At 37.0% G+C, this 26,732-nt stretch overlaps 1 protein-coding gene across 1 annotated transcript in view; it reads left to right on the top strand.

Moving 5' to 3' along the window:
* LOC107188362 (myelin regulatory factor-like protein) overlaps window positions 1–26,487 on the top strand; it is a 65,142-nt gene extending 38,655 nt beyond the window's left edge. The window contains exons 2-18 of the mRNA XM_015576638.1: window positions 10,747–10,840; window positions 17,695–17,904; window positions 18,263–18,354; window positions 18,790–19,103; window positions 19,744–20,007; window positions 20,488–20,666; window positions 21,374–21,578; window positions 22,111–22,269; window positions 23,058–23,387; window positions 23,469–23,728; window positions 24,244–24,591; window positions 24,821–24,992; window positions 25,084–25,159; window positions 25,264–25,376; window positions 25,440–25,693; window positions 26,107–26,326; window positions 26,413–26,487. Coding sequence (XP_015432124.1) covers window positions 10,747–10,840; window positions 17,695–17,904; window positions 18,263–18,354; window positions 18,790–19,103; window positions 19,744–20,007; window positions 20,488–20,666; window positions 21,374–21,578; window positions 22,111–22,269; window positions 23,058–23,387; window positions 23,469–23,728; window positions 24,244–24,591; window positions 24,821–24,992; window positions 25,084–25,159; window positions 25,264–25,376; window positions 25,440–25,693; window positions 26,107–26,326; window positions 26,413–26,487 — 3,365 coding nt within the window. The remainder of the gene's footprint in view (window positions 1–10,746; window positions 10,841–17,694; window positions 17,905–18,262; window positions 18,355–18,789; window positions 19,104–19,743; window positions 20,008–20,487; window positions 20,667–21,373; window positions 21,579–22,110; window positions 22,270–23,057; window positions 23,388–23,468; window positions 23,729–24,243; window positions 24,592–24,820; window positions 24,993–25,083; window positions 25,160–25,263; window positions 25,377–25,439; window positions 25,694–26,106; window positions 26,327–26,412) is intronic.
* Window positions 26,488–26,732: the final 245 nt, after the last annotated feature.

Genomic DNA, 26,732 nt, shown 5'->3' with positions numbered 1-26,732 from the left:
GTTTCGATAAATTGTATTACTGGTCTTTGAATTAAACTTCGTCGAAGGTAAAATTGAATGAAAGAAATATATCGATTGATTATTGTACGTGTAAACTAGTCAAATTAATTTACAAGTTTCTGGGATGAAGAATATAATTGAAAATTGAAGTCTGAGTTTGGGTTCAATTGACCTGTACAGTGCACGAGAGTTAAATGGATATAAATCCACTTTTCGTACTACGAAATAATTACCATATATTCTACTATTTGTTACTATAGAAGTTTGAGTGGCTAGATTATCACACTTGCTGATTCTAAGCTGAAATGTGCAATGCAAAGATTGATGGAACCACTTTTTTCAAAATGGAATTCCTATCTGATAATACAGTATTCTAATCTTTTTCAACGTAGAGGGTTAAGTTTTTTTAATAGAAAACATTTTTAAGGAGAATGAAATTAATACCGACTACACGGATCTTACTTCTGAAGTATTTACATCATTCTACTCCCTGGTTTACCCTATACGTAGATTTACCATGAATGAAGTCATCAAAAAATACATTTATTTGCATCGATTAATTCAAGAACTGTTGATAGTGTCCTCCCCGTTACAAAACGTGAAGTCTTGACTACTAGAGACTTCCGAGGTGATGCTAATGTGTTCCGACTCGTCCGTTACTCGAAGGCCGGCAAGGTTTTCATTCGGAATGCAGTTTGTCATTGTCTTTAGTGCAAAGTAAATAATTTTAAAAAACTTCGCCTCACATTATCATTTTATTTTTTCATCGAATCACCTACAACCCGATAATATCACATTCTTTATAATTGAATTAGTATTTGGAAACCGAATTTTCGTTACCCGGAAAAGGACTTTCCTTTCCGTTTATCGCCCTCAATTGTCGTTATTATTCATTTTCCGTCAGGAACGATCAGCATAATTACCAGTTTCACCGGGCGTAGGAATATCGGGAATCGAACAAACGATGCTTTTACGACGTCGAACGAAAGTGAGCCAATTTTCATAGACGCGACATGCTTCGAACCGCCATTTACGGCGCATTTCTATTTGCTTTGTCGGAGAAAGTCGTCCGTGCGCTTGTAACGCGGACCTGGCGCGTTTTTGCATCGTTTGCTATCCGATCAACCGAGCCGGTGCACCAAGTGTACAAGCATTTTCGCGCTGTGATTAAAACGGTAGCCTTTTCTAATTTATTCAGCGGTTTATTAACGTTCGTCGAGGACGAGATATATTGTCCCCCGTAAAGCTGTCTTTTCCTGCGATCCATGATCACACACCAACAATGTCGCCGGACGAGTTTTTGCGCTTCCTGTAGGTATCACGTGTACGAAGAACTTACAAACGTAACATTCACACGTTTCTTATAGTTAAATATATTCTTTTTATTAAGTATAGTCAGTTAAAACAGTCTCCACACACTTTTTGAAACAGAACAACTTTTTTTTTTAAATTGGACCATGTGACTTGAATTTTTTACGAGGTTAGAAAGATTAGTTTATTAAATGGTGTGAAGGAAATTCTGAAAACGTTGTAGTTTGTTAAAATGGTGAAGAAAATAGTGAACAGTTTTACGTTTATGAAATACGTAACGTTTCAAAGTCCTCGAATTCTAAGGCCGTCTAATTAATAAAAGTATCACGTATGTATCTGTTTTCCTTTTATTATTTAGTGCACTATACAGAAATCATGAAATTTATAGATAATCAGAATATTTTTTATAAGAATCAGAAACACGTGCAGATTGTTACGTTGTACACGTGTTGCCGCTTCTCATGTCGATGAATCCCACCCACTCTGTCACGTGTCAATTACGTTGCAGTAAATATTGCTCGTCAATCATGTAACTTTTCCGCAAAATTCTCGTGTAGCATGAAGATCGTTGCGTGTACAACTTAACGTGTACAGAGGTGCGCCAATTATTAGACTCTTCTTAAGAAAAGAAGAGAAGGGATTGAAACATTGTTTCTATGCACCTTTATTATCATTTGTAATATTACATAAAAAACTTATCAGACAACTAAAAACATACAAAATGTAGTAAAATAATGAAATTGCTAAATGATAATTACATTCTTCTTCTATTTACAGATTGATAAATCTTTTGGCTTAAACTACTAATTAAACTTTGTTCTTCTGAATAAATCTTCAAAATTGTGGATTAGTAGACATTCATAGTCTAATGATACAGCACTGTTCTTCATTAAATTTTTATGATATTTTTGAAAAAAACTGACAAATTTTTATAGGAATACACCAAGTCAAACGTTAAGAAGCTCAAAAGCCTAAATTGTCTTACAATCGAACAGAAGTTATACCAAAAGCACTGTATCAGTTATGTAACGAAGTCTGATATGGAAATTTATCTCCGTGACTGTGTATGACTTGTTTTATTTTTATTCTTATGCTCGTCGACGAATTTTTCTGCAAGATTTATTATATATAGAAACCTTGACCTAGTGAAATGACGCGTTCGAACGGTTCGAGGCGAGGATCGATGGTCGAAAAAGATCCGATCTGAAGCCGCCGGCGAAGTCAAGGTTATGCGCGTTTGATGGACCAAACGTGATTTAAACTGTTCGCGCACGAACTTACGTAAACACGTAACAACGTTACACCATCAACACTAATTATATACGTGTACACGAAGCGAGGCCTAATCTGCACGATTCGGCGGATTGGTTGATATCGTCTGATCTGTGACGTTCGCAAGAAAATTTTAAACAGAACAAATGTTTAAAACACCAGTCACATTTGTGTAACTACAAAACAAGAATATGAATCCACTGAACCATCTGTGCAGACGTGGAAATTCAAACGATATTAAATATCCTCGGAAAATGAAACCATGTCGTTTTATCGTAAATGAAACTATTCGATTGTTGCATAATAAATGTTGCTTCTGAACTGTAGAGTTCGAACGATTATGACTTATCTCGAATAGGACATTTTTAAACGACGAACCATCCATCTGTATCGATAGATTCTAACTAATCACAGAACTTCTTGATCCCACGTTTAATGATTGTTAGGTGAACGAAACGAAGCGCGTTGAAAAACGACATTTGTTATGCAACAACCTAATAGTTGTCGTAAAAATATATATATACAGCTTGATATCTAGGCTAAAACAAACTGGTTACGATTTACATTACCTAATTGTGCAATACATTATGGACGTTAAGTAGATTCGTGGATGACGCAATGAATGTTTTCAGTCGTGTAGATCGGAGTTAAACTCTTGCATTATTATGAAAACAATGTGGTGAAACCTTCAATAAATGGCACAACTATCACAATATTGAAATCAGATTCATTCGAATGAACGGTGACGCAGTGAATAATTTAATAATAAAAAAGGAAATATACATATCGAGAGTGTCTTGAAGGTACGAAACGTGGAATCGTTTAGAATTTCGTCGTTGCACCGTTTAGTCGACCGATTTAATGCACGATCACGGCCGCACGGTTGTGTCGTTAGCGACTTCCTTTTGCTTTGTTCCTAAATAACAATGTAATTATTACGCAAAAGGCAGAAACCCGGTGAAACTCCGTCGACGATGGTACCTAGGCCGGCAACCGTGGAAAAAAATGGACAATCTTTTCCATTTTTTATCTTAGAAAGTTACTCCACGCTTCATCCCGACGACGCGACCATTTTACCCGGACAATAAAATTGTTGTCGACAAATGTGGATGTTTGCACGTTTCTCACTTTCGCGTGCATGCCCGTAAACCCGTCGTTTTCTTCACCGTGTAAAGAAGAAAAAATCAGCGTTCCCTGTTTCCCAGCCCGATATTACGAGAAACACGTTCCTTTTTCGGTTTCTTGAAACGTTCGACACCGTGCAGACAGGTTTCTCTCTTGTAGCCAAAGCATTATAATTAGACCGTGGATTTTATGCATCTGTCGCATACACACGATTCTCTAAAACTTTATAAAGTTACATTTTTAGTAAATTCTACCGAGCTTCTTATCTTCTATCGAGAACCTTACAGGAAATTTAATAAAAAAAGTTTCTATACTCGAATCTTTACATATATTCATAATCTATATTTGCATAGACAATATTAAATTCAGAACATTTTCAACTTCTTTTCTTTTTTTAGAATGACGAAAGTTACTACAGGATACGAACAGATATTATGTATAGAAATATAGTAAACCTTTAATATCCTAAGAAATAAATATTAAACTCAACGAAGTAGAGTGGATTATTTATCGGCGCACTCTACTAATATATCGAGTTTACAACAGAATACAAAAGATTACAAAGCTTAGAAGTAATATTAGATCTCTATTATTATACTTTGTCTGAATTATTATAACGCTGTCAGCTGTACAAACTGAATTGTTCGTTTCCTCAATATTTCTGAGAAAGAGGACGACTAAAAATTACTATACTTTCCTGTACGAATAAATTTACATTTCCTGTCTGGTGTATATTCATTAATGAAAGACGAACATTTTTAGCATTTTTTTTAATTTCACACACGAATAACTGACCAGTTCCTTACGAATTTCCATTACGACAATCTTATTGTGTAATCTTGAGAACAACTTCGACAAAGATAAAATTGACCAACCGTGTCGAGTTCTCGAAGGGAATTAAACTACTGAACACAATATTATAGTATAATACAATAGTTAAACCCTTTACCGTAAATAAATGTCGTTAATAATCGAGCAGTTGCTGCAACATTAAAATCTAAATTAAAGAAAACTCTATAATATTATGTCAAGGATAATGGTAATATATGTATACGTGATTAAAATACGAAATTTATGCTGCTCGTGATTGTACAGTCGAAATTGCAGTCGTCCGCCTACGTTTACGTGTATGTATTCGGCTGTAGTAATAATATTCAGATTCAAGTCCATCTTACTGCACCCAGGGGCGGTGTTTGGTCGATACTTCGAAGAGGGATTGGTTGGCAACCGCCCAACCACCGGTGTAATTCACCCCACAGATTTCTGTCGCGTTTATTATGTTGGCCTCCGCGCGCACAAACCCCCAACCCCTAGCTCGACTGACCATTTCAACATGGCGACTCGACTTTGGCAGGGAGCCTTTCCAAGAACTTCTGCTCCTCGATAAAAAATAATTGAGCAATTTCCAATTCTCTTACGTGAAATACGTCTTTCTTTTATGTTTAGAATTAACAATGGTGAATGGTAAATCTTGATTGAAAATGGTAATTCTGAGAACAAATGGTAAATTGTGATCAAATGTCAATCTTTTACAGAAACTAGAAAACACATAGAAATTTCTTTACTGTATCCAAGGATCTACATCAAATGAAAATCGTACTAAAGTTTATCTAACTTAGTTTACTGAATTTCACGAAGTTTGGACTATCTTTGTATGATGTTCACTGATATTCATAAAAAATTGACTTCCATTATTAATACATTCTAGGGCTCAATTGTAGATATGTGATCTGAGAGTGAAAATAATTTTGTGATCAATTTTTAGAGTGTAAATTAATTTCGAAGTGTGTAATACGTATACTAACTGCTAGAATGTATAAACTCTTTTTCTTCCTTCGGTACTGATAATACTTCGCGAGAATAGTATGTAATTGTCCAATTATCGTAATCATCATAATTCACGAATACTGCAGAATAAAAAAAAGCAGCAATTAACACTGACGTCTCATTTTCTAGCTTCGTGACAAGACCACCCGAGTGTATTTAATCAACATATTTTTATGCAAAATTTTGTGTGCTGGCCTAAAGACCGAAAAGTGGACTTATTACAATTCAACAAATTTCCCCAAAATTTTAACTCTGTTTGCCATCTTAAAGCATATACAGTGGGAGAAAAAAATCTGTAAAAGTCACCAATTTGTAGATATTTTTATCCGATACATACTGCGTGTATTCCTTAAAATGTGTTGCATCCGTGGCTATGCAAAGCGACGTCCACTTTAGGACAGTCTCGTTTGACGGAACACGACCAATCGGACATTACGATTTTCATCACGTGTTGCCGACTATGTCTTTTTTCACCTTCGATGTTCACCTGGGATTTTCCTAAGAAGCCGACCAAGAAAAGAACGAGAGAAACGCTCGAATACGCGGGTTCGCATATTGCAAAACGACCACGATCGGTGTGAGCACGCAAATGATCGGGACAATGCACCGACTATTTAAAGATTACTTGAGAAACTCAACCAATTAAATGGATTTATAAAAAGACACATTGAAAAGATGACACATAAGATTGCTAAAATACTATATCTAAGGATTCACAATTTTTCTGTCAAGAATTACAATTTATACTATACTCTTTAATTCTACAAGTTTTTTGACAGTGCAGAGTTCAGTTTTGGCAGTGACAGATTTACGAAATTAAAATAAAGAAAAGGCACATATTGCTAAATTAATACAGGTATTTGAGATTTTACAATTCTCCATTCAAGAATTCATATTTACACTATAGTCTATTATTCTAGACTTTTGTGACAGTAATAGAGTTTAGTTTTGACAGTGACAAATAAGTTATGCGAATACCAGTAGCCACGTATCTCGACAAATAACTTTAATCATTCCCTGACACATTCGCTATAAAACTCCTCCGGGAAGAGGATCTCAGAAGCTGTTACGCAGCTTCGTGAAAACAGGTTCTCTATTAAACTTGTTCCAATGCATGGTCTTGTTTTGCCCTTATCCATAAGCATCGCGAATGACAGCCACATTTATAATAACTCCACAATCTTCTACGCAGAACGGATCGTTCGATTAATCAGGGATCCCCGTGGACAGGTATTCTTAGATTAATTTTGATCTCCTATACCGTTCGATCGTCTCATCTCACCTAAACGTACAATGACACAGACGTGACTATGATATTCACCTTTCAAGATCACGTGTTCACTCATGTTGAATCCAAGAATGTTAAATGAAGTTTTGCAAAATCTCTCTGAAGCGACAGGAACGTAACCCTCTGTTAAAGTAATAAAATTATTTATTTACCGCTATTTTGTTGTCTGTTTTCTTGATAAACATTAAGCAACATCCCTTTATATAAGTCGTTCATTTGTCCAAATTATCAAAAAATTATCAATACACAAAAATGATCAACTTCTCGAAAATTGTCAAGGAAATTTATTTTAAATATAAAAAGTTATGCATCAATGAAGTGCTTTGGCATTAAAATTTGAGGAAAAAATTCGAAAAGCAAAGTTAGTCATTTTACATCAATTTTTGTTATCAATTAACCACATTCTGTGTAGAAATAAACGGCTGATCGGAGTGCACTCTAAAAATCCTATAAGCCAGTGTTCAATTAACAAATTACAATTCCATTCATCGACAGGAGTATCCTCGTACGATATTTCCAATCCAAAGTCTTAAAGGCGCCCTTACACTTGGCGGCCGCCGTGAATAGCCCGACCGGAAGTAACGAGTTATGACACTTGACATGGAAGAGTAGCCAAGCTACGTGATCCCTTTGTGTTCCTCGAGTACACACACACGGGAATGTTTACGTGTAGCTCTGAAAAACAGCCGCCCTGATTCTCACAGTGAGTCAGAACGATTGAGATCGTCTGTAACGATCGATAGATCGAGCAATTAATGGACTTTGAAATGGATACGTGTTGACCTTTACTTTGCATGGATCTTCCTTTCGCGATTTGAAGGAATTTCAAGTTACATGTATAATCAGTCATTTTGAATATAATTTTGCCTATATTGTACAATTGTTTCTTCCTTCATCCAATCACGTGGTTAAAGGTAAGAACATTCACAAGATATTAGAACGAATCTTAGAAGATCTTAAGAAGACCAGTTGCTTTGCCATCTGTCGTATGTTTCTTCTATGATAACTACAATCGTTAAATTTTCTAAAACATATACAAACAATGGGATGTTTTATAAATTATTAGCAAAGAATATTTTATACAAGAAATGTCTTGCTTCCATATGGTTCGCAGTCTAAGGGTTAAAAAATACGCGATAACCTTGCGAACAACACAAGATTTTCAGTTTGTACTTTCTTTTTTCTTAATAAAAAATGAAATGTAACACTGTATAATCCATAAGTATTGCATTGCGTTCATGATTACCAGATAAAACTGAACTAATCCGGACCTCGTTATAAGCACGTCACCTGAGCCACGAGCTCATAGCGAATAATCAACTCCATTCGCTTTCCGTGATTAGTATCGTGGTTTTGCCCGATTTCAGCAAGATTTCACCCGACCCGATCTTTACACAGATTAGTCTATATTTGCATAGACGTCCGCAGTCTAATTATAATATTAGGTGTACCAATATGTAATCCCAGTATTTTTCTTAATGAACCAGTCACATGGGTTAAATTCAAAACATTTTCAACCTCTTTTCTTTTTTAAGAATGACGAAAGTTATTAGAAAATACAAACATATATTATGTATAGAGGTATAGTAAACCTTTAATTTCTTAAGATACAAATATTAAACTCAACGAAGTTGGTGGATTATTCATCGCGTTCATGATCTCTAAATGTAGACAAGCCTGTCACCAGATGAAACTGAACTAATCCAGACCTCGTTATAAGCACGTCACTTGAGCCACGAGCTCATAGCGAATAATCAACTCCATTCTCTTTCCGTGATTAGTATCGTGGTTTTGCGACCAGGTAGCAAGATTTCACCCGACGCGATCGTCCAGCATTTCTCTCGTAATTGGAAACCCGTAAATCGGAAACAAGCCTCGCAACAATTCACCGCGGAGTTTCGCCGGGAGTTTACTGGTTCGCGAAAAATTCTGGCAGTTTCCGATGGAACACGCCCGTTGCACACGTTGACACTTTGTTCATTCAACTGCGTCGTCGACGGGGACCCAATTGCCCGTGAAATTCGCTCCTGTCCATTCAATGAATCCGCACTTTCTCTTACGCTTGGATCATTACGGTGCGTCCGGCACGGTTATAGTTATTAGTGTCTTGATGAATTGCATTTTACTGCGTTCCTGATCTGGGAACGTACGGAAAACAGCCGTTTTTGAACATTATTTTTTTTTAATCATTCAGTATTACGTGAAATATCGTAACAGGCATGAAATACGGATTTCTATAATTACAGTATTTAAATGGTCGAGGTTTTTGAGTAATTTTCTCATGATCTCGTTCTTCGATTGGAATCTTGAAAGTTTTACAGAGGAACGGAATGTAGAAATAGGTATACATTTAAGCTATTTCTGTGAGTTAGTATCGTGAGATATTAAAGTTGTTTTACGGTTTAATACAAGTAAGTGAAAGAAGTACTTGCACGGAAACAGTTTCATCAGATACTTTTATTGGTTCTTGAATTATATCAATTAGATCATACCTACTATAAATGTTAGGTTCTATATATGTCCTTTGTGATACTATCTATGCTTTCCTATTAAAATACTAAAACCCTCGACCGCGAAATAATATTCTGACCAATTTTAACTTTTATATTGTCTGTTAGAACCAGAAATTATTTTGCATGAACTTCCTCAGTCCAGATATCACATTAATTCCTTCGTTCTACGAACACGCAGGAAGGTTTTACCAGAAATGCAATTACAAGAAATATAGGAAATAACAGAATTACAAATATCGTGTTACGGAAATTTTATGAAGGAGTCGTTAATGGTATTTCTTGCACCGACCCGATGCAAGAACGAGGATGCAGGTAATTCAGGTATTCCGTGATAGAGAGACGTCCGCGTGGGTGTTAGCTAGGCGTTGCAGGTGAGAACAACCGCGACGCAGAGCCACGAATACACATATTTCACCTCGAGGTCTCGTCGTAAAGGTCTTTCGGACGGACACACGCAAGGGAATTGTGTCGAAATCGTTTGACTATGCGCAGCAGCCGGTCGTCGCGTCGTGGGTCGCCTTGAAGCCTTTCCTGCTTTTACTTTTACAATTAGAATACCATGCCGAGCTCGTTTCATCTGTATCACTTAATTGGCACAATAATACCGACGGTGATATATTTGTTTATTGGGACACAGTCTCCTCTTGGAATGTGCAGGGTATTGCAGATAGCTCTTTGTTGAAACGTTATAAGTAGGCTGCGGATTCGATGCATTTATTGTTTTTGAAGCTCTGTGTAATACAATAAAAGACAAAACTTTTATCATACAATCAGTTCTCTATTTTATTGTTAATACAATAAGTAGAGTGTGGATTTTCTTTGTTGAAACGTTATAAGTAGGCTGCGGATTCGATGCATTTATTGTTTTTGAAGCTCTGTGAAATACAATAAAAGACAAAACTTTTATCATACGATCAGTTCTCTATTTTATTGTTAATACAATAAGTAGAGTGTGGATTATTGTGCATTTATAGCCTACAGGGCTCTGGGAAAAGAATGAGAGAGAACATTTTTACCAGGTGCAACGAATTTTCTATTTTGTTCGGGAATTAAGATTTATACTATATTCTACAATTTTGAAATATTTTTGACAGTGACAGAATTTGTTAAAGTCTGTCTTTCTACACTATCACTACAAAAAGACACATGTTTATAGAGAATTACGTTATCGTGGTATCTTCAGTTTGTTATCATTGGATTGAAGCTTCAATCAAGGTTTTTCTATTAAGTTTTTGCTTAAAAAGACATGTAATGAAAGGAAAATGTCAACCATATTAATGCTAAACAACACTGAACTGCAGTTTCATTATCAGATAGTAATTCTTATATTCGGAGAGAAGCGGCGACGACTAAAATTAACGACTTTTATTGGAATAAACGACTAAAATTTCCGTTTTCCTCTTATTTCAGGTCGGGGCGACTTCGTCGGAGGCATAGACAACGAGGCTCTGGACTTCTCGCAATTGGAAGATTTTATTAATAGTGATAGCGAACAACCGGCCACGTGAGTAATTTTCTAAAATTCTCCCGGTAGAATATAATGTAGAATGACATGGACTATTTCCGTTTGGCAGATCTTATCAGCGACGGTACACTTTCAGTGGCAAACTTTAAACGAATCTCATAGTAAACATTGTTTTTAATTTAATCACAGATTTTCCTCAATCATCCAATTCATTTAAAAATCAAATTACAATAGAATCTATAATATTTATACACTTATTATTACACTATAGATCCCCTTGCAAGTTCATAATTTACACTAATTACATAATTAATTGACACATGAAAATTGACAGACAAATGTATCAAAAAGATGATTCGATCGTACCTCAGCATTTGTTTTGCATGGTAGATTCACATTTACATTACTATTATTACATTCCTTCCTCTTATTTTTAATGTTAAATCCAGCTGGAGGGTTATTATTGACAACATCGATTCTTAAAGCTCCTGACTTACAATTTTAAATCAAATCTTTCTGATGAAGGAACAACAGGAACTTTCTGTTTCAGTCAATTATTTAAATTATTTCTGAATGGTATATTTCTTTTTATGGCCAGAAAGATAATTCTATGGCTATACAAAAATTGCTTTCTATGCTAAAGCAACCAAATTTCTTCACCGTGTTCGAAGCTCTCGTGAAATCAGAACATCTGTTTTATTCCCTCTCTCGGTTGACGATCCAGACTTGAAATATTTCTCTGGTGAATTGAACTTCGGAAGCCATCGTTAACGCCTACATCGGAGAGCACACGCGTGCACATGCGTAACGTCTCTACCGCGACCAGAATCTCGACTTCACGTTCGATCAATCATCGGCGTTGGGACCACTTTCGGTACCTTGTTTTGCATTCAAAATGATCGTTTATCGTTCCCGGTCAATGATTAACGAGTAGATCCGCCAGGCTCGTTTTCGTTGTCCATCGACAAACTCCTGTTGCAAATGTTACAACATTAGTGTGTCAGTCTGTCACGGGTGAAATGTTGTTAACATTTGTAATTGCACAAAGATAAAACAGGTGACTTTTTTCTTTATAAAAATGACCACCTTACTTGTCTCTGAAACTGTGGGAGTACGGTGGCCTGTTTTGCACTAAACAACGTTTATTTAAAAAATTTCTTTCTTATTCTTCTAGTTCTAAAGATATTTAAGGTGGTATCTTTTAATGGACTAGCATGTATATAAAAATTTGATAAGTGGAAGTAACGTTCGTTTCGTTAAAGCTAGATCATTTACATTTGGAATAGATACAGAAGCTTGTCTCTATTGGTTGAGGTTTAAAATAATGTATAAACCAATAGATTGCTACTATTTTAGTAGATATAAAAATTGTGTATAAACTTCGCTTGAAAAGAGAATCATGTATTAATTTGTTAGCCAAATGTGACAGATTTTTTGTATATTCGATAACAATTCGAATTTCTTACAGAATATCATAAAAAAACTGTCATTGAATTTGCAACAACGAAATTTGAGTATATAAAGAAAATTCTAAGGAAAATTATCTTTACTCGGTTGTTTTGTAATTTTACTTATGACAGATATTGTTGCGTTATTATTTATAATTGTAAATACAATAGATTGTGATTATGTGCAACCTATTCGACACTTTAATTATGTACTGAAAAGATTCGAAGACAATTAACAACACAGTTGCGATAGAAGTTATTTAATCCAGAAGGAGGATGGCGTATGTGATTTCGTGAGACAGGGGGACAATTGCTGTCTACGTTTTACGAGAGAAAAACTGCTGCGCCACTGGCGCAGACACTGAAGACCGACGGCACGGACAAAACGTTCTCACTTCAAGCACCCCATTTCGAATCAAGCCAATTAAAGAATTCAGATCTAATGCGCTTACTCGTCGCGTTGAATCTCTGAATTGAATGGTCTAGGTACAATGTACTCAATCGCTCGGTACTGTGTCCGCCAATAAAATTCCTTATAAATATTTCAATAATCTCGAACTTTTTCGATCTTTTGCATTTCATCAAATTTGAAATATGGCAATATAGAAATATAGAAATATAGAAATATGTAGCATTATAGATTATAGAACTCCGAAATTTGATAAAATTTAGGTAACAAATTCAAATTATTTCTAATGAAGTAAAATTCACTTAAATGAACCGTTACTACTACAAATTTCACTTTTCTATAGCATAAACAATTGTTTTAATAAAAAGATTAAGACGATAATTTTGATGTACTTCTCCAGCAGTCAACGTATAATTCTTTGGTAATTCTTGTACCCTTATCAATTAATATATTACATATGCATCAATCGAGTAACATTGAGCCAAAATTAAAATTGTTAAATTAATAGTGTTCATCAATTATTCTTGTAAAATTGTCTATACACATTCTTCAATCTGGTGAAACGATTGAAAATGAATGTTTTGGTCCGGGTTAAATTGATCATAAACAGTGCCCAAGGGTCAATGAAGCGTTCTTGTTACATTCACGTTAGGAAGAGCGAAGTCAGAGTTCGCCGAGACAATTTACTACACGTTGTTGCAACGATTACATAATGAATTGCGTTACAACAGTGATTTCGATAGGTTCGACGGTGGATATCGACGTATACACGAATACATTCTGATTTTATTTCAAGTGATTGGTTAGTCGACCCAGTGCTTTTCTGCACGTATAAGAACGGCACTACCTTCTAAAGTGACAATCATACGTATCGAAACCAATGCTCGATGAATTGAAAACCGATTGCTTTATGGACATTCGAGAATTCCGAATTTTCGTTGTAAATAAAAAATTCCCAAACTTACAACGCTTGTGAACGCAATAGCAGAATTTACGTGTTCTCCACACGATTGTTTAAGTTAAAATAGTGTCATAAATTACAGAGAACTAAACTTCGAATCTCCTATTGTATTTCCATCGTAACTTTGGTAATCGAATTATTGTTCCCTATTAAAATCTTTGTACACATCACGCGACATCCTCTATCTTCACAGGACTTTTTAGAGAAAGAACTCAATCGAAATACTTCCTATCAAAGTAAGTAGCTTGCACGATGCTGACGTACAGAAATGTCTATAATCTAGTTAACTACCAATGGCGAATTAACCTGTCCTCCCGGGTTAACAGGCCGACTGACTTACTTCGAGTTTCCCACAGGGCCAGAAGACCACCGTGCGAAGTAATCCTAACTAGCCAATTTGATCGCAAACGATATTGAATTGCAGAATCGTGGGTATACTGTAAAAGTTTCTCTATCGTGTGTATTATGAGCAGTAACGGTAAAGGATTTTAGTCTGATACTTATGGCCGTTAGTGTACACGCGTCTGCATGGAACGAACACAGAGGAGGTAGAGGGAGAGAGGATAGGATGAACCGTGTCCATGTGGCCGGTTGAACACATGGTGAACTATGTGCACGTACAGAGACGAATATGGACGCGTGTAGAAACAGCCGACAGATATCATGTGGTAGCGACCGCAGAAGGTGTAATGATATAATGGCAGAGACAGCCTGGTCGGAATTGATGGAATCAGTGCTCGCCCCGCGTTAAGCCTGGGTAATCCAGCCTAACGCACTCGATCCATTAAAGGCCCCGCGCTGATCTCAGAAACAGATTTCATTCACGGGATCAACCGAATGGAAGATTCACCCTTGATCTTTCTTGCGTCGCGGGTTTTGCTGAGAAACTGAGATTGACTGGGGAGTGATTGTGCTCGTTCAGGAATTGCTGTGATTGTCCTACATGTCCTTATAGGAATAAAAATCAACGCGTGCAAGGAGAAATAGGGAATTATCATGTTAGACTAGGATGTAACGGATTCTGAATGTATAGAATAATATAAAGTAGGTCGTTAATGTCGTAGAATCCAACAAAATATAGTGTACGAATATGGGCTAAGACAAATCATATAGTGAAATCTTTATAAAATTTGATATTACACAAGAGGATCCGGGGCTATTAGAGCTTGATACTTTGTGAGACTATTCTAGGTTAGTAGAAGTTTACTTGATAATTACTCTTAGCATGTGGTGAATGATAAAACGAGGTCCTGAATTTTTAAGCATCAATACTCAGTGATATCAGACATCTAAACTCCAATGTACAGTGATTTAGGACTCCTTGAGCAAGGTAAACTCGACCTCGCATTCGTGAAACCTGATGAAGTGCGGTCTCGGATTCCCAGAACAAAATACAACTTGACACCGAACACGTACAATTTAATTCTACACGGTTCTTGACTTTTAGAATTCATTGCTACAAGGTACTGGACTCGTAGAAAATGATTCGACAAATGTCTGACATGTAACACTCGATAGGACACGATGTTGGATTTGTAGAAATCAATGGAATGTGTACGTAAGACCCTAACGGATACGTTACGATGGTAAACTTTCAGGAAACAATAGAACGTACGTCTGGATCTCCTAGAATTAAATAGGACTTGCTTAGATGATAGGTTGGTAGAACTCGATAGAATTAAATCGAAGGATGCACAAAGTATCGTATAGTATGGCCCAAGTATCCACAAATTACTATTACATGATACCAGAACAGTAGGACTCAATACAATATGCTTTTAAAAGTTGTGGTACTCGTAGTCCCAGGCATGTGGTACTATTTTATTTAAAACAGGGGTTCTTCAAATTTAGGAGAATTTAAAGAGATCTGGAGGGATTGTCCAATCCCTAGGCTTTGATGGCTTGTGGGTTTGGGAGGTCTCAAAGGTCTGAGAGGTTCTGGAGGTCTGCAGGGTGAAGGGTCTTGGGGTCCCAGGGGTCTGAGGATCTGAAGGATCCTGGGGGTCACGAGGTCAGAAGGTGATCTATTGAGTTCAGGATCGTGTTCATCGGGTCTACTAAGTATATGATGGTCTCCATCTTATCCATTAAGTTTGGAGTCGTCTACATCGTGTCTATTGAGTTTGGGGTCGTCTCCATCGTGTCTATTGAGTTTGGGATAGTCTCCATCGTGTCTATAGAGTTTGGGGTCGTCTGCATCGTGTCTATTGAGTTTGAGGTCGTCTACATCGTGTCTATGATATTAGAGATGGTCTACATCGAGTCCATGCCATTCAGGCTGATTTCCATTGCGTTTGTTGATTTGTGAATGATCTGGGTTAGGTCTATTGACTTCTGGATAATCGTATCTACTAAGTTTGGGATGGTTTACGTCGTGTCTATGGAGTTCTGGATGGACTCTAGCGTGTCTACTAAGTTAGAAATGGTATCTATCGGACCTACTGAATTCGCAATGGTTTCCATCGTGTTTATTCAGTTAGAGATGGTCTCCATCGTGTCTATTGAGTTCAGGATGGTCTGCACCGAGTCTATTGAGTTCATAATGGTCTGCACCGAGTCTATTGAATTCGATATAATCTTTGCCGGGTTCCACGTGTCCAGAATTGCATGTCTACAGTTTCATTTCATTCCATTTTAGACGCCTGAAATGTTGCTTATCATGTAAATGCTGCGTTGCATATGTATGTTGCATGAGTTTTTCCAACGTTTCTTTACTCTACGTTATCTATTTTGAAGAATCTTAATAGTCACGAAACGATTATCTATTCAAAATTTAATTACTGATCTACAGGTAACATATTGTGAATTGTACGAATTATCTGAATTTATATCCTGTGTAATTGAAGTGTCCAGTAGAAGTATGGAAATCCCGATGGAACAAAATTGGCAAGAACAATTGTCGATTGGTGATCGGTATAAGTTTCAAGGATCGTGAATTCGATATCATGACAAGATAATTATACATAATTGGCAGGAATAGTATAATAGACTCTATTATTTAACGTGCATTGTTGCATGGATTATGCTACAGTCTCAGAATTCAAGGAAATTCCAAATGAGAATCACCGAAAGAAAAACAAATTGGTCTTCTAATTATAAATATCCTAGATCAAGTTATCAGATTGTTCATTGATCAACAATCAGCATAAATTAATAGTCATTATATTCTATAATCGTCGGTGTCGATTAACTTGTTGGTTTTAATTTTCTTGACCAAGAGATTCCGAACAGCACGATCGAAGGAAAAAATACGACATTCTGTCAGGAAACCGACGATACTCCAGTAACGAAAAAATACGGTATTTCACGAGCGTGTCGTTGTGGAAATAACGCAGGAGTGGGTCACTGTTGGAGAAACTACCGAGTAACGGTATATTATATCTAGAGTTTCGGTTAAAATGCAAAAAAAGAAAATGAAATGATTTGAAAGTCAAGCGTTTTACAAAAGACAATCGCGTCACATCGATTGATGTAACGTCCGCATAATTTATTTCTTTGTTCCGTTTACACGTGCAGCGCATTTTTCTAGGAAATTCCTGTTGCCAGCTACTTAAACAATTCGCAAATTGACGAAAACATCATTCGAAGGTTACATGATTTAACAAAATTCGACTCCATGATGGAACCTTTGTTGCAGGAGAATAAATGTTTATTCAACAGGAACCCATTTCTATCGCAAAGAAGAATTTTATACGAACATCACATTACACCTTATGTTTAACTTCTGTTACAGGAAAGAATTCAATAAAACCATGATTAACATAATTTTCAAAATTACAAATGTTCTACAAAAATTGGAATATTGGATTACGTGTTATATTTCTTTTTAAATATAATCTTGATTCACAGACAGTATAAATTGATTATTTATTATGAATTATAATCTATATTAAAAGATCTTGTATCTTGTTAAGCAGCAATCGTTATGATAAGAACAATAATAGTAAAATTTGGTTTAAAAATTTTTCTTTACAGAGATTTTAGTTCCAGACACACTACACCACCCTTCGTCCTTTTTCCTTACGTTGTAACGATACCATTTAGTATAATCACAAAGATTATCGTTTTATCCTAGATATTTCGCGGATACTCTTGCACACAATGAAAATGGCGGTGTTACGACGACTCACAACAGTCGGGTCGAAGCGCCAGTCACCCAACAACCCCCGTCTCGACTACCATCGCCGATTACACAAAATCGTCCGGTTTCGAGCACCTGCACATCTGGCACCACGACAGTGCCGAATGGCGCCACTTACAAGGATCCACAATCGTACGTTCATCCGTAAGTTGAATTTACCTCACAAAAACACGATCTCAATTCTTAGTTCTAATATTTATTTTATTAGATGTATGAATAAGTGATCGACTATTGGTATCAGTAGACTGCGGATTTTTATGCAAAATAAAATTTTCTAAAGTAATTTAGAAAGACCGATATCATAAGAAAACAGTGGACTACTTATTTGTACACGTAATATAACATAGAAGTATCAATAATCTTAGTATCAAGAAGTCTTACTCTTTCATAAGGATAATATTGTTAAAGAAATTCTATAAATATTTTTTAAATCTCAGAGGATCCATTGTTTCAAAAGAAGTTTGAAAATATTTAAAAATTCGAGAATGTCCTTCGCTTCCAGACACGCGTTGCCAGAAAGTCCACCGGACAGCGGCAGCGAACCACCGTACTCGCCTCCTGGTCACAACGACACTCAACACGTACATTCGCCACGTAAGTTTCTAAAGGAAAATTCAAATCAAGTTTCTACCATTGCCTGAACAGAAAATAATATTATTTACACTATAACCGATACTCAAAATCACTTTACTTTGAATGTTATATCCCACATATAATGCTCCTGTAAGTAGCTAAGAATAATAATTATAAACAAATGACTCTAAACAGGTATTACTTATTCTGTACTAACTCTTAAATTTATATACATGAAGTCCTTGGTCACAAGTACCACTCAGCCTTTTTGATCAAGGGATTAACATTTCAAGACTTATGTTTATCGCAATAATAAATCATTGACAAGATCAGTGGTTATAAAATTAACAAGAAAATTACATAATCAGTAGGAATAGAATATAATAAATAATTCTTGTGTGAAAAATTCATAACAATTTTCAAGATTCTTAAATTCCATTTCTTCCTCTGTTTCAGACCAAAAGGTAGCTCTTCAAGATATGCTTCTCCACCATCAAGGCAATCAGGCAAACTACGCCCCAAGTTTATTACCCTCTTCCCCAAGGACCTTATCCTCCTCCACGGATCCTCTGTTACTGGCACACTCAGTCCTGACCTCGCACCTCCAACCGACAACCCCGAATCTCCAATCACAGCAACCGATAGCTCAGACTCTGGTGCCTTTGCCACACGAGCACAGTCCCGGTAACATCAATACTTTGTATCCGTCGCTGCAGTCAGCGCCGAAGAAGAGGAAACTGAGCCAGGATGGGCTCGTTCACGTCAAGCAGGTGCAACGAGTAACATTTTTTATTACTCAGATTCATAAATTATATTTTTACTGTGCTCGGCACTTAACCTTCCGTGTGTCAGGTGTGAAAGAGTCACGATGTGATTCACGGGGTCTGAAAAACGGTATTCTATAGTGTGTCACAATACTGACTCATAGCTTCAGATGAATTTTTAGTACACGAAAATGATGAAAAACGTCTATATAAACATTGATCTTACTTCACTTTTTTTCCCGAATTACAATATAAAATCGGACAGCAGGTTCAGTAGGTACTTAGGTACTATGTAAGTACAATATTAAATTCGACAATTTTACTATCCTGGAATTGGAAGGAAAAATATTGAAATATTAGAATGTTTCTTTACTAGAAATTTAAAATCGAAGAACATCTGACCCTTGTACTGGATACTATGTTCTTAATTGACTAAAGTCACCATATCTTTCTGTATATCATTAATCGTTAATTTTGTAACATAACGTCTTCAATTATAGTTTTCTGTCGAAATACCGAATAAATTTTCATATACAGCAATTCTGACTTGGAACCGAACGCGGCACAAAATGTGTTGATTTTCTTGGAATTGTAAATGTTACTATTTGTGAGTGTTACTCGTCTTACCAGCGGTTTTGTCTTGCAGGAACCGGAACTGGGCACGGTGGAGCACAGTTGCAGCAGCAGCAGCGCAGTCCTCGACGGGGACGAAGTGGCAGACAGTAGCTACATCGACGCCAGCTACCAGTGCATTCGGTTTCACCCCTTTCAGCAGACATCCTGGCACGTTCTTTGCGACCACAATCTCAAAGAGCTTCCAGTTCCGCACTACCGCGTGGACGCGGACAAGGGTTTCAATTTCAGCAACTCGGACGACGCGTTCGTTTGTCAGAAGAAAAATCATTTTCAGGTAGACACCCCGCAGAACCACGTCGAACTGTTCAACGTAGATTGGCCACATTTTAACCCCTTACGTCTTGGTGGTGCTTTGTAATATCAGTATCTTGTAATACAGAAGGAAAACACATATTAACGTTTAAGGGGTGGTTTCACCCTGAAGAACCGAGTATCAGAAAAAACGAAAAATTTCCCAATACTTTTATTGAGACCCCTAGAAATCTGCGAAGTTTTAAAGAGAAATTGGAATTTTCAGGATACCTTTGTCAATATGTATTACTCGTAATTTGAAGTCTCATGGGATGCTGTAAAATGGTGGAGGAACACCATATTTAGCTATTTGAATTCAAAAATATTAAGAATATGAAGTATTGTATGTGAACAGCTTTTAAGTATCTAGAATAAAAATTATTATAAAAAATTGTTCAGAATTTAAATGGTCAGTGCTTAGAAAAGTGATAGATGAACATTAATGGTGGACGTGTCATTTCAGATCACCTGTCACGCTCAGCTCCAGGGCGAAGCTATATTCGTGCGAACCGGGGAAGGTTTGAAAAAGATAAGTAGTTTCCAATTACACTTTTACGGTGTCAAAGTGGAGTCTCCGACCCAGACGATCCGTGTCGAGCAGAGCCAGAGCGACAGGAGCAAAAAACCGTTTCATCCTGTGACGTAAGTACGCTGAAGAAAGTGTCCATCCATGAATTTCCATTGAAAGATTTTTGTGTTCCACGGTTACTTTTGTGGGTTCAGAATCCCAGAAGAGTTAGGAAATACGGAAAATGAGGGATGTCAGCGTGATTCAGTTGGTTGACCCGTTCGACCGACATTGTATCGGGCTGAGTCACGAATAACATACGTCATAGACACTAAAAGAAAACATATTAAATAATAATTCCATAGCTATGATAATAAAAACAGTTAAACCGAACATTATGGTAATGAGGAATTTTTCGTACATTCGTAGCAACAGTAAAATATTTTGGATCGATATAAATGCAAAAAAGGAAAGTAGAAGTTATCTATGACTCAACCTAATACATATTTTGTGCTTTCGATGTACAAAAACTCGTACATATATGTACGTCTATTTAGTTCCTGTGCATCGAATTTCACTCATTATTTTGGCAGTATTAAGCTATTGGCTGATCAGCTTTTGGATACAAACATCCTTCTTTTTTTTTAAATTCCTACTCTTTTATTGCCACTTTGGTGTAAGTATCCGTGGAACACTGTATGTAAGATTGCTCTTTTGTTTTATTTTTACATTTGGAAACTGTGAGAAACAATTTTCGGAACTACCTTAGTGCGAAATTCTTTTTTATTCTTGGTGACCAGCAAGAAGTCACGGCGTTACGCTAAAATAGAGCTGCTTTCAGGGTGGAACTGGGTGGTGAACGGGTGACCAAGGTGACCGTCGGTCGTCTTCACTTCAGCGAGACGACCAGCAACAACATGAGGAAGAAAGGGAAACCGAATCCGGATCAGAGATATTTCCATTTGGTTGTCGGCTTGCACGTGCACACCGCGGACCAAGCTAGCTACCAGGTGGTCGCTCATGCGTCGGAGAGGATAATAGTGAGGGTAATTGTCTTTCGGTACAGAATCATTATTAACTTCTGATATCATTTAGTAAGTATACGAATAAGTAATCCACTATATTTTGTCAAATTCAATGGTGACTTCCTAAGGAACCAGAAATCTATTCCATTTTAATGATATTACTGTAATACATTTGTTATTTTTAACTACAGTTTTCGTTGAAAGAACGAAAGTATTTTTGTAATAATGTATTCTCTGAAGATTAGAACTACCACGGAATAAGATACAGCTATTTTGATCACAATTATGAAAATTACAGATGTACGAGAAAATACATATTAGTAGATTCTAAACTTCACATATTTACGATTGATTGAAAATCTCAGAAAATGCAACGTCATTAATTCGTTTTAGTTTTTCAGTAACTGTGTAAAAAAATGTTTACTTTTTTTGTAAACTTTGTGCATAATTCATGAAGTAGAACTATCAATTTTAGAGTAAATTGATAATGTCATTGTTATCTTGACGATATTACGAAGAATCTAGATAGCATCATCGTTTGTATTTCACGCAGGCAAGTAATCCAGGACAATTCGAGTCGGAAGGCAGTGGTGTAGGCGCTGAAGGGGGTTGGCAAAGGGGGGCAGCTTCAGACAGCGTTTACCATGTTGGTCGAGTCGGGATTAACACCGACAGACCAGACGAAGCTCTAGTTGTTCACGGTAACATGAAGGTATGATACTTATATCTACACCCACCACTATTATTTCACTAACCCACAAGCAGTAAAAGTGTCGTGGAATGGTCGTCATTCCTAAAGCCCCATTGAGGTTTTAAAACATAGATACAAGATTGCTCACATGCAGGATTAAGATTTTTTGTGGCCCAGGGCTATCAGATTTTCGGGGGCCCCCCTGGTCGAAAAGCGGGGGGTGGGGTATTTTTTGTAATACAGCTTAACAAAATATATAAATCTTCCGAAACTGACATTTATATTAAATAAAAGTAAATAACATTTAATCGTAACGAAATGGAAGGTTCAGAACGGGGCCCGAGGCTAAACTTCCCCTAGATCCCCCCTTGATCCGGCGCTGCTCAGATATTTCGGTCACATTGAAGTTCGTCATGTCGAATGAATATATTAACACATTCACAACAGATGTCGATCACCGGTGACCATCATGTAATACAAATTCAAACTTCAAATAATACCTACAGTCTACGTGAACGGAAAGTCAGTCGATAGGTTCCGTGATGAACCTGTTAAGAAGATCGTTCGACTGATGAATACAGTAAATCATCGATGAGTTTTCGAAGGCTCCTCGGCTCTAAGTGTTCAGACGTCATCCCCACCACTTGGCGCTTGAATGGTTCCACAATGGACCCTCTAATTGTGGGGGTGACGTCAGAACACTCAGTACTAAGAAGCCTTCGAGCATTCATCGATAATTTCCTGTATTCTATAATAATCCACTAACCAGATACATTGAAATTTTCACGAATACTGACACCTGCACACAGGTGACAGGTCACATTGTTCAGCCCAGCGACGCACGAGCGAAACAGAACGTGCAGGAGGTCGACACTCGCGAACAATTGCGGAACGTGCAACAGTTGAGAGTGGTTCGGTATAGATACGATCCAGAATTCGCGCAGCATTCCGGCCTGGGTATCAAACAACAAGAAGACACGGGTGTGATAGCGCAGGAGGTGCAGCAAATACTACCGGAAGCTGTGCTACCAGCGGGGGACATAGTTCTTCCAAATGGTCAAAGGATCGAGAATTTCTTGGTGGTCAACAAGGAGAGGATATTCATGGAGAACGTTGGTGCTGTGAAGGAATTGTGTAAAGTACGCGTTGCCTAATTGCGTTGTTTTGGTTTTAGTCGAATTTTCGTTGGACACGTGGTTTAGAATCTGGAATTCCTTCAGGTGACTGACAGCTTGGAGACACGCATAGACCAACTGGAACGAATAAACAAACGACTGGCGAAGCTGAAGAGAGGCGACAGCCTCAAGAGTTCTATCAGTACAATATCTAGTATATCGAGCAACAAATACTCATCCTCTATGAATAATAAGACGTCTGTACAGGGAAAGGCGAAGAAGTGCGAGCGGGAGGACGAACTCCTTTGCAGCAACAAGTTTATTCAGATTATCATCGTTATTCTTATCCTTATTATGGCGTTTTGGTAATTGATCGTGACTCTGCTTTATATTGTTGATACTTGTGGCGTTAGATCTGTTTGGACTTGGGACTTTCATCGATGATTTACTGTACTTTTAATTATCCCATATTTACACCCTGTATTTGGACCACCTCCTCTATTATTATCAATGAACCTAATGTAAAGAGAGGAAATATTTTTTAACAAATGCAAACATAACATCCTGCATCCAAAGAGATACTATTTGGTGTACCAATAAGTAACTCGCTATTCTATTTTAATTATGAGGCGTCATATTTTAAACTAAAGATATCCTCACCAAATTTCGCTGAGAAAAATTGTGTAGACATCTCCAAATTCATTATGAACATAAATGAAACAGTAGATACAGATCCTTGTTCGGAATAGAAATTAATTTCATCGAGAAATAATAGGATTATTTATTGGTAAATACATCTAAGAACAGTGCCGCATGTGTCACTATGTTTACGTAGTACCATAATTGGAACCTGTTCTCAGACGGGAAATTTCAATTTCAGCTTAGTCGCGATGGCAACTTTATACTTCTTAGAGTATCAGAAGCGTAGCAGTCTGGAATGGTCCGCAGTAGCCAGCAACGGAATGCTGGCCATCAGACCGGCTCATCCGTCGACGGTGTCGAGTACGCCTAATTACGATCCACGTTATAATTCGTTGTTAGACAGTACTCTGTCCTCGTCGTTCACTAAACACGGCTCCCACACAAGAGGATCAGACGGTAGTTTATCGATCAAAAGCAACGCGTTCTCCACGCAAGCACCGCACACGAAACAGCAGCTTTATTCTCAAGAAATCACCTGGTACCCGATTAGTCACTCGGGTCCGCAGCTGAAAGTCGAAAAGAACAGGTTGGTATTCCCCATAAATTGTTTTCTTTTACTATTGAACGTACTCTAAAACAAAATACGGTAAATTATCGATAAGTGTTCGAAGGCGTCTCGCAGAAATTATCCAGCCCAGTGGTGGGATGACGTCTGAACATTCAGTGTCGAGGATTCTTCGAACATTCATCGATGATTTACTGTACTACCTATGTAAAATGAAATATAAAATAAAATACTTTTGGAACTACTACAGTGAATTTCCTGGAAATTGGCTGAGCAAAAGCGGCGCAGGTGCTGTTCCTAGCAATGTAGACGAGAACGATCAGGGTTCAGACGTGGACTCGTCTTTGAGCAAAGGTCCGACGCCCATCGGCAGACCGGTGAATTGCCCAAAACATTTCACTGAATTCGAAAACCCGTGTCAGGTAAAACGAAATATTTTTTTATTATTTATCCTCTAACGGTGACAATCGGTCATTTATGAATTATTCTGTTGAATGAAAAATGTTTTTTCAGGTGTACTGTTGCACGGCCAAAATTCACCAATTCGAGGATCAGCAGCCTGATCATCCCCCGGAAAAGAAATCCATTTGTAAGTCTTATATTGAGCTGTACCAATTCCTATAAAGCGTCGTTGAAATAGACGAATAAATACTGGTTATCTCGGTGTAAATAAATTGTCGTTAACCTTTCCAGCAGATCATATAGAGCAGCCATTGAATGTACACGAGGAGAAACGTAAGATAAGTAAGGGTTTCCAGAATGGCATCAGTCCATCCGATCCGAGCACGCAGACGCTTGTGAAAGAGGTAATGGATGAAGTGAATATGTAGATCGTGTCTTGTGACTCTGAGAAACTTGATTTGTTACAGAATAATTATAAATATCTGCATAAGAGGACAAGAAGGGAGAACAGTGGCGGTGATTGGGGAGAGGTGGCCAGCAACGCGGCTGGATCATTGCCACCGGAGCCGAAACCTCAATTGTGGATTGTGGCGGAAAGCTTTAACACTTCTCTCGATCAAAAGTATTGCTCTGCATCTTCGCAGGATACATTGAATAATATTACTTGCATCGTACCTCTGTCCAAGTATATGCCGGATACACATCTTACCTTACATTTTGTGTGAGTTTTTCATTTTTTTTTAGGCTAGTATATTTAGATTCATTGTGTTCTGGAATTTTTTTAATCTATCATATTATTTCACAATACTTGCAAATGATTATATTGTTGGTCATTGTTAAGGGATGACGTATTTGTTTCTATTGCAGGACTTCTTTAAATCTTACTTATATCAAATATACAGAGTGGTTTAGCTAACGTAATCACCTGAATTACTCAGACATAACTTGGATTATTTAATACGAATAAAGAAATATGTTCCTAAACTATTTATAATTCTATAAATAATTCTATGAATCTCTTTTATATCGTAGGAAATACTTTTTAAACCATTATTAATAACCAAATACAATTAGTTACCCACTAGAATGATGTAAACGAACTAATCTCGTTCTTCCTTTATTTTATATTTTCAGTGGAATGCCTTGGTACTGGCAAGTGGTACAACAATGCTCTCTATCGACAAATTCTGGGGTAGATGAGACGATGATGTGCGGTCGAAAGTACACGGTGCAACAACCAGCTCAATACATGGAGAATAACAATCAGCCAGGGGATCAGTCGTTTTCTCTTGATGTTGCTCATTATCTCAGGAAGACGTTGAGGTTTCGTGTGCCTACTGTACAGCCTCAGGAGGTGATTTATTCACTCTTTACATAAAGATCTGCACCAAGGTAAAACAATTTTACATTACCGTTTAATAAATTTCCCTTTTATTCCAGAATATTTGTAAAAATAAACCAGGTGTCGATTACTCGGAGTACACATTGCAGTTCTATCGAGATTGCGACGAGTAAATAATTTTTTTAAACGTCATCACACTTCACAGAGAATTCAATGACAAAAGTTTACCTTTTTATCTGAATAACTGGTTTTAAATCTATTCAGCAGGCCCTATTCGTGCCTTCGCAAAAAAAAAAACGTATTCCGTCTCTATTTTGTCCAGCTATAAAATTATATATATATATATATAGTATGTTTGATAATATATGTATATATTATCAAATAAATTTACATCTGTATTTTATATGTTATTGGGATC

Source organism: Dufourea novaeangliae, unplaced genomic scaffold (genome assembly GCF_001272555.1).
Source record: "Dufourea novaeangliae isolate 0120121106 unplaced genomic scaffold, ASM127255v1 scaffold124, whole genome shotgun sequence".
Classification (NCBI taxonomy): Eukaryota; Metazoa; Arthropoda; class Insecta; order Hymenoptera; family Halictidae; genus Dufourea; species Dufourea novaeangliae.
This window is presented reverse-complemented; position numbering and strand designations above follow the sequence as displayed.